We start from the raw sequence: 19,648 nt of genomic DNA, 5'->3' as shown, positions 1-19,648 counted from the left end.
GCCATAGATGGTAATGTGGCACCTTATAGCCCTCAGAGTACATTAGGAAATCACTAGCCGAAGGCATGTCCTCAAAGTAAACTTCTCTAAAAATAAATGTTAAAATAAGGCTAGCTTGTGATGCTTTGTTTTTATAATACATTCTAGAATTTTGTGGGCGATCATCTCTCTAAGAGGTTTAATAATCTTTTACACAGAATAGAATTGTTTTAAAGTTTGAAGGCATCTGGGTTTATTTAATTCAAATATTAATTTCACAGATGAAGAAGCTGCAACCCAGAGAGGAGAAGTAACACACACAGAATCATTCCTCAGGAAAGCAAGGACAAGAACCCAGACCTGGACCCTACTAGGCAGGTAGATTCTTCTGATTGATTATATCATAGAGTCTCGCTTTTAGAAATCTGCCCCTTTTGCCTATAAGATGACATCTTTAACAAGATGAAGCTTCTGGTTCTCACTTAAGCAACCAAGAAACATTTATGATATACTTGATATTATAATGGCATTTAAGATGATACAAAGGAGTGAAATGTGGCAATTAGCTTTAGTAATGAGGCCTTGAAACAGTGGTTCTTAGCTTACAGACATTACAGGCTCCTTTGAAGTGTATACCAAAAAATGTTTATGCAAAATTTGCAAACATTTCAAGGGGTTCACAGATTCCACAACCCACCCACCCCCAACCAAGTTCTTGGCCTCCTGGTTAAGAACCTCTGGCCAATTTCAGTACAAATGCCAGTGTCAGGATTGCATAGCACTAACTACTGTCTTATTTATGGGTTTGCTGGTTAAAACTGCTTCTGTTTCGGCATCCTTCATTTTTTATTTAAATGGAGCCGTATCTTATCCTGGAAGACCTCTGATACAAGAAAGGAGTAAATGTTTCAGAAAGTACTTAGCTAACCAGATGGGACAAATGAAGAGAGAAATATGATACAATGAAAACATTTTCTTAAAAAAACGTTAATGAAAGTAAGCCTGGTCAGTGTTCATATGGGACATTCACTTTCTTTCTGCTTATTTTATTTTTAAGAAAGAAAGAAAAGGAAATAGAGTGGAAAAAACCTAGACTACCACTAGCCACCTACCCACTTTTATTAAATCTATAGTAAATGGGGAAAAAAGAAAAGGTAGAGGGTGTGGACAAAAAGAAACAGATTTATCTTCTGTTTCTTAATCCTTCTCTTTTGCTGCAATATTTTAAGAGATTCATGGTTTTGAAACAGTTGGCAACAATTTCTTCAGTTCAGAATAGTTTGGGAAGCTCCGCTATTACTTTAAAGTTACTGATAATGAGGCTTGATTTTTCTAACTCAAAAAATACTTGTTGGACACTTAGCATTTGTAAAGCATTTATAAAGTCATTTGCGTGATAGAAAGAGCACTTTGGAGTGAGAGAATCCCAAGACTGGGTCTCATTGTTGTTTCCCCCTTGGTTTCTGACAGTAGTGAAGTACAAAAACTTAATGAGTCTCAGTTTCCTCATCTTTGAAATGAGGCAATATACTTTTTTTTTTTAACATCTTTATTGGAGGGCAATATACTTTTTTATCTACTTTGTGATAGCCACACCAGAACTGAGTAAACATTCTGAAGAATAATCTCTCTAAAAGTGGCTTCTATCTTAACAACTGATAAAGTTGACACATTCTGCCTTAAAAATGATCTCATTCTCTTCTATTCTTTGTCTGGTATTCATAGGCTTAGCAATAGTACATTAGTATAGTGTATAATAATCATAACAGTTAACATTCACTTAGGCCTTCTTCCTATGTTTTATTCTTTATACTTTACATCTTTTAATCTTCCCAGAAATTGTATGAATGAAGTTCTATTATCATTCCTTTTTTTCCAGTAGAGGAAATTGAGTCAGAGGGGTTGAGCAACTTAGCCAGGGTCAAACCCAGACAGGATCCAGAGCCAGAGCTCTTAACTACTCACCACACTGCCTCTCGGGAGGATTCTCACCCAGCTCCCCATGTGGTCACCGTGAGACTCTGGGCCTCAGTTTCTTCATCTTTAAAGTTGGAATCATTTAAGTTTAGCATTTAGCCAGTGCCTGCCACAGTGGTACTTAATAAAAGCAGTTTCTGTCCCCTGAAGAGAATTCCACATTATACAATTCTAGTGGTTTTAAGGAAGAGATCTGAATTCATTGCCTAGGGCTGCTGTAAAAATGTACCACAATGTTGGTGGCTTAAAACAAGAGAAAATTATTCTCTGATAGTTTTGGAGGCTAGAAGTCTGAAATCAAGATATCAGCAGGGCTGCAATCCCTCTAAAGACTCTAGGGGAAAATTCTCCTTTCCTTCTTTCAGCTTCTGATGGCTTCTTGGCTTATGGCTATGTAACTCCAATCTCTGCCTCTGTCTTCACTAGCCTTCTCTTCTGAGAACACTTGTCATTGGATTTAGGACTGACCTGGGTAATCCAGGATGAGCTTTTGCAGAGATCTGTAACTTAATTACTTCCACAAAGATACTTTTTCCAAATAAAGTTACATTCACAGGTTCCAGGATGTGGACATATCTTGTGGAGGGCCACCATTCAACCTACTACAATATCTTAACCCAAATATTTTTCTATATTGGCAGATTTCCTCTGGTATTCTTGACAAACAAACCCACATTTATTCAAAGAGGGAAAGGAACATTTCATCTCACCCAGTTTGAGCGTATAGTTAAATTGGTTTCAAATCTATTGGTTGAAAATATTTTTCTTAATATGCCCAGTTGCCATTAGCCTTCTCCACATTTACTTGAGAATCAACAAAGTTCTTAGGAAATGAACAATTGTTACTCATTTAAAAGAATAATCTTGGAGCTCAGCCCTTTTCCACTTTTCACTAGAAGCATGCAGGTACCCATGTACCTGGGAGCAGGTGAAAGAGAATGAAGCCAGAATAATATGTCAATGCCCTTCTGCCCAGGAGAATGAGAAATCCACTAGGCTAAATTGTCATTGAAACTTTTTTCTTTTGTTATCTCACTTAAGTAACTCATTTCTAAGTACAAGATTGCAAAATCTAATTAATTTAACTGTCTAAAAGCAATGACATGTCTTGACATAACTCTATTACTCCTGCCTTTCCCTTCTCACCTCCCTCTGCCCCATGTCAGAAACTAGCTGACCTAGAATGCTAACCAATCCAGTAGGGAAATGTCCCTTGATCTGGGGGTTGGCAGAGAGAACACCTCAACAATGCTGTGTCTATCTCCATGACCCTTGGAGTCAGGCTAGCTCTCCACATATTTTCCTAAAAGCAGTAATAACTGAGATACAGAAGCAGGTCAGTTGAGGGCAGTAAAAAAGCAACAGGCTATCTTACTATTGTCACAAAAAAATCACACCTATGAAAGTTCAATGTCGCTGGTCACCAAAAACACTGAACTCATCACCAGAAGCCTTCCAGACAATGTAATAAGAAATAAAGAATAGGCCAGAAGAATGAGAAGGAGAAGGAAGAGGGGGAAGAGGAGGAGGAGGAGGAAGAAGAGCAGAAAAATAAACAAAAACAATAAAAAGTTTTATGAGCAAATCTATTCAATGCTATCCAAAAAACTGCAAAAAACACAACCCAGAAAATTAGTATTAGAAAATACTATTGGAAGAGTCTTGGTTGACCAGCTGCCTATGCAACCGGATTTCCCTTGGCAGAACACTGGGAACAAGCGCTCAGCAGGTATGCTTCTGACAAATCATTATTGCAGTAACTCACCTTCCTTGCCCTCAAACTCTTCCTTGGGAAAAAAATGTCTTCTATTTCTGAAGACATATGAAATATAATGACAATAGTCAGGGATGAGACAAAAGCTTGATTTTTTTGTGCTCAGGCTTCTAGCTGCCAAGAAACTTGAGTCCTTAGGAACAAACAGTAAGCAGGTATTTCCTTTACCAAAGTGTAGTTTTGATGGCAAAGAGCTGGGGAAGAAAAGAGAAAGGCAGAACTGTTATGATGTACATGGCACATAATTGCCAGGAAAGGGGTTTGTAATGACATTAGAAAAGTAGTTTCAGTCGAACGATTTAGCCACTTTTCCACTCTTACTCCCTTTTAAATACTCTGGGTTTGGGGATCTTATGAGCTCTTTATTTCACATCCTTGTCAAAAACACATAAGCGTATCACAGAATTTTAATTCCCACAAGTACTATAGGGAATTAAACTAAGAGAATTTCAGTGATGCCAAGAATCAACCTAAACAGGTCAACACTCCTCTCAGAAAGATCTTTGTAGTTCATCAGTTTCCAATTTTCCTCTTATATCAAACAAACATGAAAGCCAAGAAGAAGGGAACCCCAACTGGAACCTCACAATTATTATTTGAAGACCTTTGGGGTTATTCATTTACTTAGTTTTGGATGGTACATCCAAGCAATTTTGCTAGACTAGTAATGCCCCACTACAAATTGAGACTCTCAATGACTTTTTTGTTTCTAATTAATTAATTTGTTTATTTTTGGCTTTGTTGGGTCTTCGTTGCTGCGTGCGGGCTTTCTCTAGTTGCGGCGAGCAGGAGCTACTCTTCGTTGCAGTGAGCAGACTTCTCATTGCAGTGACTTCTCTTGTGGAGCATGGGCTCTAGACACGTGGGCTTCAGTAGTTGTGGCACATGGGCTCAATAGTTGTGGCACATGGGCTTAGTTGCTCCACGGCATGTGGGATCTTCCTGCGCCAGGGCTCGAACCCGTGTCCCCTGCATTGGCAGGCGGATTCTTAACCACTGAGCCACCAGCGAAGTCCCGAGACTCTCAATGACTTTTAATGACTTTTAAAAAATATTGTTCAGACTATTTTTAAAGTGTATTTTTAAATTTCAGTCCTTCTTAATTTTTAGAGTTATTCACTGACATTTAAAATTCTTAAATTGTGGTAAAATACACATAACATAAAAATTTACCATCTTTGCCATTTTTAAGTGTACAGCTCAGTAGTGTTAAATATATTCACATTGTTGTGCAACCAGTCTCCAGAATGTTTTCATCTTGCAAAACTGAAATTTCACATCCAATGAACAACTCCCAATTTCTCCCTTTCTCCAGCCCCTGGTAACCACTATTCTACTTTGTTTCTATGAGATGACTACTCCAGATACCTCAGATAAGTGAAATCATACAGCATTTGTCTTTTTAGGACTGGCTTATTTCACTTGGGATAACATTCTCAAGGTTCATCCATGTTGTAGCATGTGTCAGAATTTCCTTACTTTTAAAAGATAAATAATATTCCATTGCATGTATATACTATATTTTGTTTATCCATTCATCTGCCAATGGACATTTGGGTTGCTTTTGGTTATCTAGAATAATGCGCTTTAACATGTGTATACATTTAATGACTTTTTCTTTTGGTCTGCTTTTATTCTCTCCATTTCTTTTTTTTTTTTTTTTCTTTATTGGAGTATAATTGCTTTACAATGTTGTGTTAGTTTCTACTGTATAAAAAAGTGAATCAGCTATATGTATACATATATCCCCCATTTAAACGGTTATTAACATCTTTAAGTCCACTGTTAGTGTTGCAACTCTGTTTACTTTTTACTTCTAAAAACAAATTGGCAGTCCCTGGGAACAATATCTGCAGAAGGAAAAAGCTACCCAGAAGCTATATTCTTTCCTCTTTCCTTAGGATAATGGGGTTTTTCTTTCTTTTAAAAAAAAAAAAAAAATAGTAATAAAGAGGTTCATCCTAGGAAATGACATTACAGTTAAAATCTTGACCGGGAAGCCTTACTCTCCACTCCCAAATTGGCAGGAATAAAGAAGGATACTTTTCCTGTTTCTTTTTATTTTTGGCTACGTGGCTTGTAGGATCTTAGTTCCCCGACCAAGGATTGAACCCGTGCCCTTGGCAGTGAAAGCACGGAGTCCTAACCACTGGACCACCAGGGAATTCCCCTTGCCCTGTTTCTATATGAGTCAATGACAGGACACCAGGAACAAGGCAAGATATGTCATCTCCTATTACAAGTTTCTCTTCCTATTCATAACATCTACTCAGCATTAACCTATGTGCTTCTCATTTTTAATTTCACTATATGTATCTCCTTTTTGATGGCCACACAACATTGAAATTGATCTAATGTGAATTTGGTATTTCCTAAACTATTATGAAATTTTCTGTTAAAGTCAAATTCCAAGTTTCCTTTCCCAGCCAGAAGTCCTTCATTCATAAATCCCTCTAGAGTCTGTCATAAAATGCCAAACAACAAGGACTGCTTTGAAATTACAGTTACTCAACGCTCACTGTGATGCCCAGCGGCCTCAGCTGATAGTTGGACGAGAAGTACATGTTTTCTGTTGTTCTGCCTTTGTTGGTGTTAATGGAAATTGGAGGCCAAAAGGTTGGTTCAGATCTCCACAAAAACACTCTACTCTTGTGTATTACTCAAACCAACACCATACCAACTACAACTTGGCTAAATTGTTGGTGAGACTTTTTCCTCTTAGTACTCTATTTCAGTAACTCACTTCTAAAATTATAAAACGTTGAGTAACTTAGCTGCCTAAAAGCAGAAGCATGCTTTGACTTACAATTGTTCGTTTTTTCCTCTTTGAGGAGTCTATAAATTGTGCAAGCAATTCATGAATGTATAAAGAAAGTTCCTTAATTGCCCTATGGTTGTTTGATTTGCTTCTCTGGCTTTGATTTATCACAAACTTTTAAGTTGGTTTTTTAGCTCCCTCTTAAGACTTGGACTTCAAATCCATCACTTCTGGTCTGATTTCCAATATTCACCTCAGTATCAGCATGAAGAATTGCTTGCCAAAGGGTGACTGGAGAGCATTCTAAGATGACAAGGAAATTCCCTGGAAAATGTTAAGCAAGAATAGAACCTTCTGTGAGACACAGAAAACATTACAGTCACCCACAGAAAACTTAGAGCAAGACATCTGGAAACTGGGAAGCCATAAACTATTGTTGTGTCTGATTCGTACATAGACACAATGTGAGGTTTTTCCTTTAATCATACAAATTTGTATCTTTGTGAATCAAATTGTGTTTACATAAAGAAACAGTTTGTGATCAGGTCTCCAAGAACCATGAAACAAGTTTGTGCAGTGCACAGCCCACACAATGGAATGTGGTGGCCCTGCCCAACACACATTTAAAGATTTGTGTAAAGATTGCAATGTCTTTCAAATAGTGGTTTGTGTTAATGGTTATATACATGTGTTGTTTTGTTATTATTTCTCAATGTACCAGGAAGTTCATTTAGCAAACAAATAAGGGCTGAGGGTTTTTTTTTCCTGTAAAATATCCAAAGCACTCCATTGTTGAGGTAACTGTTATAGAATATTCTATGAAGACTCTTTGACTCTATAATTTAATAAAATCTTGCAAGTAGTTTAATGTTGTACCAATCCACAAGGAACAACAACAAACACTACTATTACTATCATTATGACTCTTACAAATATTTCTAAAGAGCTCACAAACTATCCCCACATTCCTTACCATATCACTGAGACAGACTTAGAAGCAATTATCAATTATCTTCATTTTACACAGAGAAGCTGTGACCCAGAAAGACTTTGGAACTTGCCCAAGGACACAAAGTAAAATGAATGAATGAATGAAGAGAAATAAAGAGAAAAAAAGATGAAGAGAAGAAAGATGAAGAGGAAAAAAAGCTGTAATAGAATTCAGGTCTCCAGATGTTCTCATCCTGGGATTTTTTTCCATTAGAACCACTTTTCTACCAATCTTAAATTTTTACTCACCTAGAGTAAGCCCTTGTAAAAAGCCATTTTAATGGGATTTAAAACCACTTTAGAAGTGCTTTTTATTCCCCCACAGAGTCCATGAACTTTCAACAGTATTGGAAACTTTAAAAGTATTTGTCATATCAGTACCAGTTCCCTTTCATCCTACAAAAAAACAGATTGTACTGAATTTGACAGTACTTGGAAAACAATCTGTCTAAAACTTATTGCCTGAAAGCAGACAATGAGAATTCATAAGTACCTTTTATGTATCCCACATTGTGCTATGGGAATATTAAATAAGTACAAGTGTGGTCCCTACCTTCTACAACCTTACAATTCAGTCAGCCAACCAGCCAACCAGCTCACCAGCCAGTGTATAAGTATCCCACATTCCAGGCACTGGGGATATAGAGATGACCGTGGCATATTCCCAGTATTCAAAGACCTCATAGTCTAATGGGGAAACATTGTACATGGCTAATTATAATACAGTATAAAAGCTACAATGGTAACCCATAAAAGAAAGCAATATACATTCCTTGGGAAGGGTGGTCTCCTGAGAATGTTTCATAGAAGAGAGAACATAGAAGCTACGTCTTGAAAATAAATAGGATTTCATCTAAAAGAAGAGGGGCACAAAAATATTTCTAGAAAATAAAAGAGGATGAACTAAAACATGGAAGCTTAAGAGTGAACGGCATTTAGCAGGAGAGTTCAGAGATGATGCAGGAGAGGTGGAGGGATCAAACTGTGAAGGGCCTTACATGAATGTTTCATTTCATAGGAAATGGAGAGCCATTGAAGTATTTCAAGCAGAAAAATAAATCTGTAATTTTAGAAAGTTAATTCCAGCAGCAGCATGGAAGATTGTAAGGTGAAAAGGAGACAAGTTGGTAGGCTATTTCATTGGTCCAAGTGAGAGACGGAGAGAGTCCACAGCACTGCCCAATAAAATTTTCTGCAGTGATGGAAATATTCTATACCTGTGCTGTCCAATATGGTAGCCACAAGCCACATGTGGCTAATGAGCACAAAAAATTTAAATTGCCACATATGACTAGTGTCTGCCAAACTGGACAATGCAGAGACATCTTGGAGAAGCTAGCAGTTGAGATAAGCCTTAAAGGAGGGTTTTTCCAACTGCAGGTTACAATTGGTGGGTTAAGAAATCGATATGGTAGCTCACGATTGGTATTTTGTAATGAATGAAGACAATAACATAGAACACAGCAGAATGAAACTGAATGGAATAGAATGGAATGAGAAATAAAATATCAGCATGCAGAGTATTATTCTGAGAGATGTTTATTTCAGTTATATGGGTATGTGTATGTGTATGTGTATGTGTATGTGTATGTACCCTGGATCAAAAGTAAAATGTACTTTTCATCTCTATTGTGTTTGACAATATTTGAAAGCCAGTCCTTTATGGAAGACTGTTATTTAATTATATTCGAAGTTATGAGGAAGAGTTTTCCAGAAAGGCAGAACAGCATAAGCAAAGTTCATTGGAGTTTGGAATAAGGGTAACTCTGGATCTTTCAAGACTTTCCTAATTATTTTTTTGCCTTCAAAAAATTTTAATAGACTTTATTGTTTAGAACATTTTTAGACTTACGAATAACTTGAGGTAATAATACAGCGAATTACCATATACCCTGCACCCAGTTTCTGCTATTAACATCTTATGTTAGTATGACACATGTTACAATTAATGAGCCAACGTTGATATGCTATTATTAAAGCCAATACATTACTCAAATTTACTTAGTTTTTACCTAAAATCCTTTTTCTGTTTCAGGATTCCATCCATTAAACATTACATTTAATTGTCATGTTTCCTTAGGCTCCTTTGGGCTGTGACAATTTTTCATACTTTGCTCATTTCTGATGATCTTGAGAGTTTTAGGTACTAGGAGAATTTAAGGTCAGGTATTTTTTAAGATGCTCTTCTGTTAAAATTCGTCTGATGTTTTTTCTCATTATTAGACTGAGGTTGTGGGTTTGGGGGAGGAAGACCACAGAATTAAAGTGCCATTTTCATGCCATCATATCATGGATACCTACTACAAACATGAGTTATCACTGTTGACGGTGGCCCTGATCAGCTGGCTGAGGTAGCGCTTATCAGTCTCCTCCATTGTAAATTTACTCGTTTTTATCACCCTTTTTCACACTGTACTCTTTGGAAGGACATCACTCTGCTCCTTCTTTAAATGAATTACTTAATTAAAGGAAGCCTTGAACTTGAGTAAATCTATTGAGTTCTTTCCAAAGAAAGCTACTTCCGAGTACAGACACAGTCTCTTTTTAGATACAGCATCTCTCTCTGCAGCAGCAGGCAGGATACTTTTTCCCCTTCTCAGGTTTTCAAGTTCCAAATATGAAGCACAAAAAAAGCTAGGTGATTGACGTAGAATTCCAAAATAAGTTGAGAACGAGATAACCCAAATTCAATTGCAAATCCTTCTGACTTTTCTCTTCAGCCCCGGATTCTGACATTTTAGAAGGAAATTTAAACCAAAATGTGTTAAGTCTTTTTCCCCTCCTCAGGAGGGAAGGTTCATTTTTAGCTAATGTTTAGAAAGGGAAATCCCTTCCTTAGAAAATTCAATAATTTGGAGTACTTTCTTTAGGCAGAGGAGGGCTGCAGGATGAAGTCTTTTGCAGTATTCCCAAGGAAAACGCCACCCTAACAAATCATCTGCTACTCATCTTTCATTGTGGTTGCCTAACTTTTTACCACTCCTGTTCCCATGGAGAGAACCAAAACCAAAAAGCCTCCTGAGCAAGCCCAGCCTCTACTTTTGCCATCACCCTGCATGTTCCTTTTACAGCATTCTCATTTCGTGACTCATATACATGGGTTCATGGGAGCATGTGGGTTTTTTTATTGCTCTATTTATTCTAACCTTCTTTTCTGTTCAGGCCAGAAGAAAGGCTTGCCCCTGAGTAATGTGGATCACAAGTCCCCGGAATTCTCCTTCTCATTGTGAGAGAGGAGATTAAACTTTACTTTTCCCCACTGTACACAAAACTAGTGAGAGAAAAATACATTCAGTGACATTCAGAAATAAAAAATAGCCACTTACTCTCCAATCAATTATGAGATAACTTCTTAGGGGAATTCCAAGTCCTCACTGTTTTCTGCTGTCACAGTGTCCCTATTCATTCACTGGGTTCCCTTTAGAAATCACTCTCTTTCTCTTTCTGGTTCCCAAGACTCTCATAATCCTTCTCTAATAATCTCTTCCTTCACCCCTGTTTCTCCCCTCAACCTGGCAAAACTCTTATTCGGGTCTTTTATCCATGCTAAGTTGTACACTACTAACAAGAACCTTAGCCTTTGCCAGTTCCCAGTAATAGTTGTAATAAATGAAGCCTTTGCCAGACCTTCATTTGACTAGAGGAGAATCTGAACAGTGGGATTTCAGGAAAGAGTCTTGAGTAAGAGAAGAGTAGAGCCTGGGGAAACTGAGAGAGGGTGAGGCTGAAGTCTTCTGGATACCTACACACTTGATTTCGATGTTCTTGATCAACTTTGAAGACCACAGAAAACCTCCATTGGAATTTTTGCTTCTTTCAGCCAATGTCAATTCACAAAACACAGGGTATTCACCACCTGGAACAGTCCAGTCACTTTAATTCAGTTTGACAAACCAATTTGATGTGAACCAATTTAATATCAATTTAATGTTAGCCTCATAGTCTTGGTACTTTTCTTTAAAATGAGTGACTGGGTCTAGGGGACTCTACAGTCCATCCAGCTGCTAACATTCTAGGATTCCACTTTAGCTACCTAATACATGTGGTAAATATTGTCTAAAATATATATTTGTGGAATATATCCAGCTGAATGGTAATCCTTGGGGCAGTGGCCATGACTGTCTCAGTCACCATGGTATCTCCAGTTCCTGGTGCGATTACCAGCATGGTAATAATTATTTTTAATAAATAAAAGGAAGTGGGGGAGAGGGGAAAGCCTTTCACCAGTTAGATTCCATCTTCCTATCTATGTATTTCCTCCATATGCAAACCCCTTTTTAAAAAAATTTTATTTATTTATTTATTTATTTTTGGCTGTGTTGGGTCTTCGTTTCTGTGCGAGGGCTTTCTCTAGTTGCGGCAAGCGGGGGCCACTCTTCATTGCGGTGCGCGGGCCTCTCACTATCGCGGCCTCTCTTGTTGTGGAGCACAGGCTCCAGATGCGCAGGCTCAGTAGTTGTGGCTCACGGGCCCAGTTGCTCTGCGGCATGTGGGATCTTCCCAGACCAGGGCTCGAACCCGTGTCCCCTGCATTGGCAGGCAGATTCTCAACCACTGCGCCACCAGGGAAGCCCTACAAATCCCTTTAATTGATGCTTTGCTTGCATTTTTGCTAATCCTCACAGCAACCTTAAACAGAAAGGATCATTATTTCCATTTACAGGTGAGGACCCTGAGGCCCAGAACACTTAAGTAACTGGGCCAAGGTCACATACCCAGCAAGTAGCGAAGTCAGAACTTGAACCAATGCCTGTCCTTAGTCCCAAACCCATCATGAAAATGCAATAAAAAGCACTTTCTAAGCTACAGATAATCCTATGAAAACAGAAATTGCTTCTGTTATTATTACAAGAGAAACCCTGATAAATCAAATCCATGAAGCATCTTAGAATGTGGTACTACATGGATCCTCCTGAAGAAGGAGATGTTATCCTGTTTTTAAAACAATGGCCCATGTCTGTGGGTCTGTTTCTGTTTTGCAAATAAGTTCATTTGTATCCTTTTGTTAGATTCCACATAAGTGACATATGATATTTGTCTTTGTCTAACTTACTTCACTTAGTATGATAATCTCTAGGTCCATCCATGTTGCTGCAAATGGCATTATTTCATTCTTTTTTATGGCTGAGTAACATTCCATTGTATATATAGTTTGGTTGTGGTATATATATATATATATATCTCACACTTATGGTTACCGAAGGGGAAAGGGGGTGGGGAGGGATAAATTAGGAGGTTGGGATTAACATATACACACTACTCTATATGTAAAATAGATAACCAACAAGGACCTACTGTATAGTACAGTACTCAATATTTTCAATATTTTGTAATAACCTATAAGGGAAAAGAATCTAAAAAAGAATACACACACACACACACACACACACACACATATATAAATTGAATCACCATGCTGTACACCTGAAACTAACACAGCATTGTAAGTTAACTATACATCAATAGAAAAAAAAGGAACATTAAAAAACAAACAAGCAAACAAACAATGACCCAGAAAAAGCCTTTCCTCAGGCCTCACTATCCATCCCTCCAGGTAACAGTGCTGGCCCTTGCCTCACCCCCACTTTTTACAGAGAGCTTCACCCGCTTTGTGTCCCGCAGGGGCTCAAACCCTCCCCAGTCACCTGAAGGCATCACCACACAACTTCAGCTGTTAAGAGTCAAACCCATCCAGGCCACTGTACCACTGAAGACATACCACAATGTGCTTAGGCAGTGTCACCTTTGAATGCACAACCTCATTAAAAATTTAAGAAGGTTTTAAAAATCACCAACTTTAGAGAAAAAATTAGAAGAAGAAGGAGGAGAAGGAGAAGAAACAAACTACTTCCTCCCTCTTTTCCATATACGGGAAATCATCTTTTAAAAAACGTATAATTAAAAACAAGGAGAAGTGTGGTGTGCTTGAATAAAATAAGCATTTTAAGTCTCTTGTTTAGCTTTACTGGGATATGCCATCAGGTCTTTAAGGGCAAGTTAATTTCACATTTGATTGTGAAAGATTAAGACATTAAGATGTTTGCTGTCATCTAGTTCTAGGTTACCTGTGAATAATTAAGTTCATGCCATTTTTGTCATCTTATTTCTCAAATTCAGCCTCTTTTCCTAGCTTCCTCCTTAGCATTTTTCCATGCCCTTTCCCCCCAGTTAGTGCTCATTCCTGGCCCCTCATCACTGCATGTTTGTTCCATGGTCCAGTTTGCTGCTGCCTAGAAGAGCATCTCCTGTCTGCAATGCCATTTTGGAACAGATTCCTTCTGAAGCTGTTACTACTAAGAGAAAACCACATAGTAGTACTCAAAATGCCCTTATTTAATGAATGAATGAATTCTCCTTCCCACATTGCTCATCTTAAATTGTCTAAAGTGGTTTTCTTAAATCTTCCCTGTTGTCCCATAGGACAGCAGTCCCCAACCTTTGCGGCACCAGGGACCGGTTTCATGGAAGACAATTTTTCCCGGGGGTGGGGGTGGGGGGGATGGTTTAGGCAGTAATGTGAGTGATGGGGAGCGGTGGGGAGCAGCAGATGAAGCTTCACTCGCTTGCCTGCTGCTCACCTCCTGCTGTGCGGCCTGGTTCCTAAAAGGCCACAGACCGGTAGTGGCCCACGGCCCAGGGTTTGGGGACCCCTGCCATAGGAGACTTAAAAATGGACTCAAAAGGAAGTAAAACATATTACCGAAGCAAATCCAGAACCTAAATATAGTGCATATTCTAACAATAGGTTGTAGCAGATGATTTACCAATAATAACCAACTCTCTTCTCACCTTTTCATGAGAAACAATGAATAGATAATCTTTAAAATGGCTTTTCATTAATAAGGGGAAAAAGAATCAAAGAAAAGGGGGATATCAATGCTTTTTATTGACTCTTTTACTTCATGAGACTGAAGTGAGATGTGACAAAGTACTTTTTACATATCAGAGCTGACTACTGAGAGGGCTGGGAAATGATCCAGCGCACTGTAGAAATGGGCAAGAAAAAAAATTTTTAATCTTAATTCTTTAAATTGTCAGCAATATGTGACCAAGTTCTTACCAGGTGTCCAGCTTTGGTGTAATGCATGTTGGTATGCTTTAGAGCTGTCATTTCCTTGATTGACTGACTGACTTTTACAGCTTAACACAATGAACACTGACCACCTCACAGTTTCTACGGCTCAGAAATCTGGGTACAACTTAGCTTAGCGCCTCTGGCTCAGGGTCCCTCACAAGGCTGCAGTCAAGGTGTCCACTGGGGCTGCTCAAGCAAGAAATTTAATTTTTGAAGAGAAAGCAATGGCCAGGCAGTTAATTAGTAAGTTTTTAAAAGCAAAAATGTATAGAGAAAAAGGTCAATGATGTTTCTAAATGAGTAATTTATCTCATTTATAAAAGTAAAAAGAATATTAAGAATATTTTAAACAGATTTTCAGTATATGGTTGATTCTGAATGAGTAACGCCCATGAGACAGCAGAGACATAGATTTACTGAAATGATTGGTATTCAAAATCATTTCAGATTGGCTTTAGAATGCAGGGAAGGCAACATGTCCATATAATCTTAAAGGCTCATCCTCTCAAACCCACCACAGCATTCCCCTGTTAAAAACCTTTGGGGCCCCCTCACTCACAGGATCAAGACAAAATAGTTTGCCCACTCAGCTAGGCCCTAGGGCACTTGGCCTCACTCTGGTCATTCCCTTGACCACCTATCAAGCTCCTTCCCACCTCTAACCTTTGCACAAACACAAGTTGATCCCTATGTCTTGTCCATTCTCCCCATCTGACTACTCATTTTATCTGTTAGATTCACAATCATCTCCTGGATTTTATCTCAAATATCTCTTCCTCAGAGACATACTCAGACTGGATTAGGTTTCCCACAGTCCCTTATACATTGCTCTTGCCCTTTAGGGCATAATATAGTAGATAATTATATATTTGTATACATTATTTGATTGCTACCTGTCTTCCCAACTGGACCAAGCTTTCTAAGGGGTGGGTCTGGGCCTGGCTGAGCCATCATTCTCCCACCTTCACCCAGCACAGTCTGGAACTTCATACTTGATGAATGGCCTCTCACACTCCTGATCAGTTACCTGGCGCCACCCCAAACTCTGTCAAGGTAATGAAGAGGAGCAAGTGTGGGTAGCCATCAATAAGATTTTTAAAAATTAAATTTAGTTTGAAATATACAGTTGTCTCATGGGACAGCCTAAAAGCTCAAATAGGGATACCTCCTAATTTCTCTCTTTCAGCTTATCAGTGGAAAGTCTTGGTTGCTTGGATAATATTGTTCACTGAAATTATCACTTCTTCTGTCACTCATTTTCTCTTAAACCTTTGACCTTTGCTCTTTCTCTGCAACCAGAGTTAGGAGTGAAAAAGAACATTGGAGGTAACTTCTCACTGAAGTCCACCTGCCAGGACAAACCATTCAAATCCAATTACTTCATCTCCACTCTGGCTTCTAGAAGACTAAGTAATTGTATTATTTACTTATTTGGATTACTCTGGCCATTATTACAAATAATCATGACCTGGTAACACAGAGACTTTCCCATTTTAAGTCTTTGTGGAAATTTTCCTTGTCAGAAAGGGTTACTTACTATCAAAACCAAGTTATTGAAAGTCAGCAGTAGCCTACCGGATCCCACTTAGGTCGGGACTGTGAGTCATCTGTAATTATTTTTTTAAGTTGGTTACTTGTCATTCATTCATTTACTCATTTGTTCAGCAAGTATTTACTGATGACAGTCTTTGTGCCAGGCATTAGGATCATGAGAGTCTCCCCATAGCCTGAGTCCACGGTCTTATGGAGCAAAAACATCTTGCTTTTACTCAAAAGAGAATCAAATTAAAGAGAGATACATTCAGGTCAGAACATAGGAATGATCTTCAAAAATATTTAACTGTGATTTGAATAATAAAAGTTATCAAGGTGGACTTAGATGATGTAGCACCATGATACTCCTAGGAGTAAGCACAACAGGTACAGGTCTGCTTGTCTCCCCAAGGACACCCACCATGTCTCTGAGTGTCTGCAAAATCTTCCCAAGAATCTTTAAGAAATGAATGAATAAATAAAAATTGGTATATCAAAAAAAAAAAAAAAAAAGAAATGATAGATGCCCTTCCTTCTAGGAGGTTTTCCACGTAGTTTTAACTATGATCCTATCTGAGGGCCAACAAAACATTTTTATATGGTTTTCATAAGTTCTCTACCCAAAAACCAAATGACCACCCAAAGGTACACTTTGGGCTTCACCTTTGTTTCAGAGGTGTCTTGTTTCCCAAGACCATCCATATGTCCAGTGCCTCACTAGAAAGACTCACAGGACTCAACATATATTAGCACTCACAGCTAAGGTTTATTATAGCAAAAAGATATACAACAGGATCAGTCAGGAAGAGAGACACGGTTGGAGTCTGAAGAAATCCATTTATAGGCTTCAGATGTTCTCTCCCTCCCATGAGTGGACACACCAAGTGTGCTTCTTTCTTTACCAGCAAAAAGTGCAGCGATACATGCCAATGTTTCTGCTCAGGGAAGCCCATTAGAGACTCAGCACCAAGGTTTTTATTGGGGCTGGTCACATGGACACTCTTTGCCTGGCAATTACAAAAAATTCCAGACTCCCAGAATAAAGCAGGTATTCACCATAAATTACAGTGTTTGCACAGTCTAGGCATAGTGAATCATCCTTATCCATTAGGGAACAGAAAGAACATTCCAAAAGCCAAGTTTCCAGATGCCAGCCAAGGACCCTTCTAAAAATAGCAGCCTCAGGTTTGTTATATTAACTCTTTTCTGCACACTATTCTTTAATCTTCTACCAGAATATATGCTGTAGGAAATAGAAAATTCACGTTTATCTCTCTAAATGTACAGGGCTAAAGAAAATGTGGTTAGCCTCAACTGCAGATATTATTATCACTAGAGTTATTACTAGCAATTATTTTTAGATAAATGTTACTGTTAATAATATTATTGCTATCCATTCTAGTAGTAATTATTAGTAGTAATGGCAATATTATTAATTCCTATGATTAATATGTTGTTATTATTTCCATATAATATTCCTATTAGTAATTCACTCAATGATCATTAACATTCTTAGAAAATTTTTGACATGCTGAGATCATGAAAATACAAGGAGATTCTGTGTTTAGTGCCTTATTTTTTTTTTCTTCTAATCTGTTACCTTTTTTAACAGGACAGACTTTCTGCAGCTTGAAGGAGCCAGCCATGGATTTCAAACGTGTGAAGGACTATTTCTCCTGGCTGTACTATCAATACCAAATCATTAGCTGCTGTGCTGTCTTGGAGCCCTGGGAGCGATCCATGTTCAACACCATCTTACTAACCATTTTTGCTATGGTGGTATACACCGCCTATGTTTTTATCCCAATCCACATTCGCCTGGCTTGGGAATTTTTCTCCAAAATGTGTGGCTATCACAGTACAATTTCTAATTGATCTTGTTTGTATCCTGTGAACTGGCATTACATATGTGTACGTTGCTTACAATGTATTAATTTAGGTGAATACCGTAGCTTCTTTCACTATCTCACCTGAAAAGCTCTCTCCTCTCTATGCACTCTTATATCCTGCCTGAAATTTGAGATAGATGTCTCTTTAGGTTCTTTTGTACATGCTACATTGTGCATCAGACCATAGATAACACAATGACCTTACCTCACATACCATATTCTCTCAACTTAAATCTATGACTTTAGATTTTGTTTTTAATTGGGAAATTTCATATAAACTTTTTCTGGGAAGTAGGCTCATAAGAGACCTATCAGAATCATATTTAAAATGCTCTCTTGATACCTATTCTATAGTGAAGGATATATTTTTAAAAAATTTGTTCATACACTACTGTCAAAAGTATCCTATCCTTGTTTACAATATACAAAAAGATCTGAATAAATTATACAGACCCCCTAAAGTCTTATTTTCTAGTAACTTGCTGATACCTAAAATTCTTTTACTTCAAGCGCAAAAGAATAGGTTGAAGGTAATTATCTCCTTTCAGACATGGTTCATGAATTGTTTCAAATGCCTCTAAAAGTCTGGCTTTATAACAGTTTAAAATCAACAATGTTGATTTTAGATGACCCAGTAAGTATTATAATACAAAATCATTTTAAGTGTAAGAAAAAATATATAATCAAAGTAAATTCAGATACTGTGACTTGTGATGCTGCCTTGCCTTGCATGATGCTGGGGGAAAAGAGACAAGAAATTGCATCCTTTCTGTGTTTTCACTCAGTGGAGGGGTGGGGTGTGGGGAATCATATATTGGGCTACAGGAAGAAAAGCTAATAAATAGGCTGGAAGTAATATTCTACCAGCAGGAACTCGACAGTTCCAGTTAAATGTTTTGATACAGTGGCTCCTTTGCAGAGCAAAACCAAGATTTATTAAATTTCCTTCAAAGTGTTTATCTTAAAAACAAATACAAGTTTTTAATTACACTGCTGAATCAAATGTGAATGCCAAAGGCCAAACCTTGAAGTTTTTCTTTCCTCTCAATAAATCTTAATGTTAGTAATTCTGGAGGGTAAAAATGTAAATAGTTTTTGGACAATATTTGCACCCTTGTTTGTGTTATGAAAAAAAAATTTTCCAAGGAGAGCTAAAGAGAAGAATGTTTGGCATGCCAAATTAGCTTGCATGTTTGTTAAAAAAACAAAAATACGTGTTTTGAAGATAAACCAGATCTGAACATGTATGTGTTGATTTTTGCAAAATAAATTAGGTTTAATTTTATAAATAAAATATCCACCTCCAGATTTGCTTTTTTCTCCTATTGCACTAAATATCTAGGTGCTTACATCCATATTTCTCTGCAAACATCATTTCTTAGTGATCCAAGGTGGTAACTGATCTTAAGATGGTAGAGTAAAACTACTGATAGATTTATCAAGAGTCTTCTCCATGGTGGACATGTTTTACATGTTGAAGTAGGTATTAAGGTCTCCCAGTTACAGGTAAGGGACCTAGAACTTGGAAAAAGTACATTTCTTGTTCGAGGTCCTTTAACTGCTAGTGGCAAAGCCAGTAAGCAAATCCAGGTCAGGACCACACTGGGCCCTGAAATATTTGCCACATGGAAGCCCATGGAAGGACAATGTGAGCAAATGAAAGTTAATGGGCT

At 37.9% G+C, this 19,648-nt stretch overlaps 1 protein-coding gene across 1 annotated transcript in view; it reads left to right on the top strand.

Annotated features, from left to right (window-relative positions):
• Nucleotides 1-19,269, top strand: part of SPTSSB (serine palmitoyltransferase small subunit B) — a 28,570-nt gene extending 9,301 nt beyond the window's left edge. Inside the window, exons 2-3 of the mRNA XM_036851712.1 lie at nt 261-353; nt 17,699-19,269. Coding sequence (XP_036707607.1) covers nt 17,731-17,961 — 231 coding nt within the window. The 5' untranslated portion in view covers nt 261-353; nt 17,699-17,730 and the 3' untranslated portion in view covers nt 17,962-19,269. The remainder of the gene's footprint in view (nt 1-260; nt 354-17,698) is intronic.
• Nucleotides 19,270-19,648: the final 379 nt, after the last annotated feature.

The sequence above is a fragment of the Balaenoptera musculus genome, chromosome 4, assembly GCF_009873245.2.
Source record: "Balaenoptera musculus isolate JJ_BM4_2016_0621 chromosome 4, mBalMus1.pri.v3, whole genome shotgun sequence".
Lineage (NCBI taxonomy): Eukaryota > Metazoa > Chordata > Mammalia > Artiodactyla > Balaenopteridae > Balaenoptera > Balaenoptera musculus.
This window is presented reverse-complemented; position numbering and strand designations above follow the sequence as displayed.